General features: G+C 41.7%; 1 protein-coding gene across 1 annotated transcript; it reads left to right on the top strand.

The window, feature by feature from the left end:
* Nucleotides 1-5,126: 5,126 nt before the first annotated feature.
* On the top strand, nt 5,127-5,273 carry tunar (TCL1 upstream neural differentiation-associated RNA; the record flags this gene model as incomplete). The annotated part of the gene is made up of 1 exon (XM_079528037.1): nt 5,127-5,273. One exon carries the CDS (start codon nt 5,127-5,129, stop codon nt 5,271-5,273), a length of 147 nt encoding a protein of 48 aa, XP_079384163.1.
* Nucleotides 5,274-5,733: the final 460 nt, after the last annotated feature.

The raw sequence follows: 5,733 nt of genomic DNA, 5'->3' as shown, positions 1-5,733 counted from the left end.
TACATATACATATACATATACATATACATATACATATACATATACATATACATATACATATACATATACATACCGAGGGCATGTCTCAATATTTAGTACGGTAATATAAAATATTGAATTTAACAGGTTGTATAGCCAATATAAATGTTGTCTTGTGAGTGCACCATACGCAGACATCCCAGTGTTAACTTAAGTGATGTGATCTAAGGTTGTAACATCTTCAGGACATACATATCTGCTGTATCCTTTTCTGGGAATTGCAACCTTCCTGCATGTCTCTAGATATTAATATAACATCAGTACAACAAATAAAGCCAGGGCATTCCTGTGTCATGGTAGGTCTTTACCATGCTGTGTTTTCAAATGAATAGCCTGTTTGACCAACGATGATGTTACAGTGTTGTATTCCTCTCAGGAGTCTAACTAAAAGTTACATTTCTTACTGAAAAGGGGTCATTATGATAAAGATTCCCACTGCCTGCTACTGAAATGGTACACAGCAACATTACTTTATTAATTATGTATGCAACTTTGGCTTTTCTGTCAAATAATCAATTTAGGGGTGAAATAACTGTCAGTACTTCTGCAGGCTTTGATCTATAATACACAGCTCTCTGCAACAGCAAATATGGTTGTATCAAAAATAGATCTTTTAAAGATAACGTACCAAGTGCAGGTGAAAATGGGTCAGTCTTCTCCCATTTAAAGTATTTTAACATTCACTGACAGTCATGAAACCAACTCCATCTTAGAAATCTGTCTGTCATGTCATGCACACTCAGCGTGTGTGTGTGTGCGTGCGTGCGTGCGTGCGTGCGTGCGTGCGTGCGTGCGTGCGTGCGTGCGTGCGTGCGTTCATATAAGCCTCAGCATCTGAGGCTTATATTATACTGTTGAATGATTCAAGTAGCCTACAAAAGGTTTTGCTCTCCACTGATCTGGAGGTGTTAGTTCCTGTTAGGTACAGTACATCAAGAGCCCCTGGATTCTGATGGACCCAGTTATAACATTCTAATGTTGTCCTTTTCTCTCCGTCTCTATGTCTATGTCCTCTGATTATACACACTCAGAGTTACTGTGTGTAATTCTGGAATGGTGGAAAACACAGACAGGTGTAGGTACCAACATTTGGAAGTATAGGGCTGTCAAACGACTACAAAAATTAATCAGATTAATCACAGCTTAAAAAAGAATGAATCACCATTTGAACTATGTCCAAAATATGCCATGTTTTTCCTGTATATTGTTGTGGGAACGGTAAGATAAATGTCAGAAGGCGGATATATACATTTAACATACTGTACGTATGTATATTACGTATGTATATTTTATTGTTTGTAACAAATCCAGTGTGGTAGGATGGTGTCTCTCTGTCTCTCAACCCGTTGTTGTGCTGTGATTTGAGCCTCTGCCTACAGTATGTAAATTGTGCAGCCTTTTATGGCAATAGATAGTCGATGAGATTATGTATGGGATACATGGGGCGGGTCATCCAAGCATGGATTAATTGCGTTAACAATTTGAATCTATAATTAATTTCACAAAATTAATTAACTCGGTTAACTCAGTTAATTTGACAGCCCAATTTGGAAGACAAACATTTGCATTTGCTAAGAAAATGTTTGCCTTTATTTAGAAAGTTGAAGTTGAAGTCTACGATGTTCCAGATCAGGGATTTTAGTTAAGAGATCAGTAAGACATCTGTATTTATAACATTCTTTTTGTATTAATATGATCTGTTTTATTATGAGTCTTCATCAGTACACTTTGATGAATGGCTCTGGGAGGTACACTAGAGGCCTCATGAGGAAAACACTTCAAACTAGAAAAAGTGCCCCTCGGGGCACAGGTCTCCACCAGGCCAGGTCAGGTTGTGGCCTCCTGGTGGCGCTATAATAGGCCAATGTGAAAAGGGTGCCATTTCTTCTCACGCCTTTGATGGCAATGGGCTATATCAAAGATGGTCTATTTATGAAGATGGGCCAACTTCATTGGAGCCACTATAGGCGAAATGGTACACAAAGCCTACAAATGGTCTCCTAAATATAGTAGGCGTGGTTTGCTTCTCCCCGACCTCCACACCCCCCCCCCCCACCCCCCCTCTCCCAGGCTGACAACAACACTGACAACGTCATGTGGAGCATTGAGAGCATTATACTGTATGTCAAATGCCATTTCCCAAATCAGCCCCCATCAACCAAGAGTCTAGACAGTTATGGAAAATTATATTATTAAGCATTGGAACACACATTTTATTTCACTTTTAATGTCCATTCATTTCACGTCATGTGAATATTATTAATATTCACATATTGTCATCTTAAATATGGGGCCAGAGCCCCCTATGTGTTGTCTGTCAAATTGCAGATGGACAGAGAGAGGCTTCTGGACTCATCTCAAATCTCGCGAGAGTTTGTTGCTGGGATAAAGAAATGTCATTAAGACAGTAGATTTTCTCCTGATTTCTCTCGCTAAAAGAAGCCACTTTACTATGAATATCTAGTAAATATTGTGTGCCACTGTGCCTTGTGATGATTGGGTCCAGTATTTAGTTCAGTGACCATGGAGTTAAGGAATGGTTCAGAAGCTGTGATCACGTTCATTCTCCCATTGGAAATGAATATGACTCCAACATTCTTCCCGTCTCCTAAAAATGTTACCGCCCACCTCACGCAGATACGGGAAGTAAAGCAAAGTTGGCCTCTCTTGATCATTTTCCTCTTGGGCTATATGCAGCCAACACTTCCGCGTTCAGTTTGGGCCACCGGAACGCTTCCGGTCGGCAGCCACTCATTCACTGCATGTGAACCTACGCTCGTGATTTTGTAGGAATAAAGTTCAGTTCTTTAAACCACACTATTTCATTTGATAATGTGATGGAATAGTTTTTCATAGTGTGTATTATTTGTGTTGCGACGTTAACATGATGACATGAGTTAGAAACGTCTTAAATCTCCTGTTAAAAACGGGAGTTCTTCATGGAGTTCTTCCAGTTGTTACCGGTGTTACCATGTCCGCTTGTTATAAGCGACTTTGGTCTTGTTTTTCAGTAAAGTTGCTTGAAAATATTGACAGTAGTTGCAGGTTGCGTTATTTTGGGCTTGTTTCTAAAGTGTATGCTTATTTAGGCTTGTTTCCTAATGTTGTTTAAACCTGTGATTCTGCTCAACCATTGTCATAAAGGACCCCCATGTATTTGTGCACACGGACCCCCATCTGAAAAATGTTTTTTATGCCAGGTTTTTTTTTTTTTTTTGTATAAAACAAAAACTATTATGTGAAAAAAGTGGGGGGAAAAAATCTCTAAATAATCTCTAATATAATATGCGAGTGGTTACTGTTAAAACACAACAATGACAGAGCACAACATCACATGCTGTCCAGCACAGGAGTTCAAAGCAAGAGGCATTACATTTTTATGGTTGACATGATTATGAGTAGGGCAGCGCCACCACTGGATGCCACATGATGGGCACTCGCTCCCTGCCCTACATTTTATGGATTGTAGCGGTCAGTTACTGAACACTGGAAGTTGTCCAGAGCGTTTGTTTTGCACCGCCCAGCTGTACACTCAGCGGTTAAGCTGTTTCCTGTGTTTCCTCCCTCAGACTTTGGAAAAGCTTGCACTCCCTCCCAGTCTCTGTCATCATTCTACACACGCATGCACGCACGCACGCACGGACGCACGCGCACACGCACGCACGCACGCACGCACGCGCGCACGCGCGCACGCACGCACGCACGCACGCACGCACGCACGCACGCGCGCACGCGCGCACGCACGCACGCACACGCACACACACACACACACACACCCTGCAAGCTTCTGCTGAGTGCTGTTTGTATCAGCAGCAAGCAGCCGTCTTCATGCATGAGGGCGCATCCAGCACACTACACAAAAGAGGGAAGCCCTGTTTATGGCACTCCCCAGGAGAGGAAATCAAAAACTATTGACTATTGATACACATCTGAAGTGGAGAAAGAACTCTCACCTCACCCCATCAAAAACAGAATGGGAAAAAATGAGCCCCTTCAGGGATGTACTGTAAAAGGCATATTGGTGGGGTAACATTAATAACACAGTGAGTCATGTTGGTGCCTGCACACTATGGGGTGTTATCCTATTATGAATAGTCCTTGTCCTATATTCATTATAAACAGTGGCATATGGTACACAGCAACATTTTAATCTGTCATTTAACTAGTGGTTACTGGTTGATTGCTGTTCAGTATTGACAGGCTCATGTTTTCTTTTTTTTCCACTAAGATGCATGTCCCTTCACAAGATGCACACATGCACAAACAATGGTTTTGCAAACTTTTGGAGAGATTGCATCTATTCATTCCATATCACCTTTCCATAACACTTTCCCTGAACTTAACCCAAACCTAACCTCCACAATCAACTGGTTTGATTTCCAAAAGGCAGCTTATGTCAAGAGCACACGCACGCACGCACGCACGCACGCACACACGCACGCACACACGCACGCACGCGCACACACGCACACGCACACGCGCACACGCACACGCACACGTACACGCACACACACAGTGCAGGAAATCAGCCGAAAGAATCACAAAGCTCTACTACAATTAATCCCATGCAAATTTTATGGGTTCAGAAAATTTGTGAAGCTTCAGTATTCCCTTGAAATCCATAATTTCCCATAATTCATATTTACAGATGTACCATATGTGACACAAACTTTGCTGCATCAGTTCTTATATTTCTACAGCTCTGTCTTCTCTTCTGTCTGATGAAAAGCAGCAGCACCAACGCAGTTGTCATTTTAGTACCCACATTGTCTAAATACTTGCACCTATTTAGCGCCCATGGCCGTTTTGTTCTTAGAATTAGAGGCGTCTTGAGCAAACAGTATTCACTGCTATCTTACGCCCTTTTCGGTCTGTGCTTAAACCGCCTATTAGTTATAGTCTTAACTGGAGCACTATTTAGGCAGCACATGATTGCGATTAAGATGGGATTAGGTGGTACACATTAATGCACACACTGATGGAAACCAAATGTCACTTTTCTTTGTGCAACAGCCACCATCAAAGGTAAACATCTCTCTCTCTCTCTCTGTAGATCAGCCTATCGACTGCAGACATTTTCAGGGAAAATGGTAAACACTGTCCAGAGGGATGAGGAAAAGGGAATCCAAGACAAGGAAGGCAAGGAGGAGTCCATCCTGGCCATGTTGGGCATCATTGGGACCATTCTTAACTTAGTGGTCATCATTTTTGTGTACATCTACACAACTTTGTAAGTGCCACTGACTTTGCTATCACTCCTACAGTACAATTGACTCTACAACAGTACCATCAGCAGAGATGTTGACTACAAAGACTGTGGACTTTCCCAGTAGTAAATGGAATCACAGACCATGCCATATGTTGAGTATCCTACAGCATAGAAAACAAACTAGGTTGAGACTATATCAGGCTCCCAACTCCTTTGGACGCATGTCTAGAGATGAAAATATCCCAAATATCTGGTCACTTTTGAGTTGTACATAAATGCATGAAGTTAAAGTAAGATGCCCAGTTAGAATGCTCAAAATCTGCAGCTGTCACTAATGCAAAACAATTCCTGTAGGTAAGGGGAAGGATTGTGAAGATTAGTTTATCAAGAGCTTTTGGAAAACACTTGGCAGACACTGACTGTATTCCTGCAAACCGATATAAACCGGGATATGCTTTATAAGATAGGGATACAAAAAATACCCA

Source organism: Electrona antarctica (assembly GCF_951216825.1).
Source record: "Electrona antarctica genome assembly, chromosome: 18".
NCBI lineage: Eukaryota > Metazoa > Chordata > Actinopteri > Myctophiformes > Myctophidae > Electrona > Electrona antarctica.
This window is presented reverse-complemented; position numbering and strand designations above follow the sequence as displayed.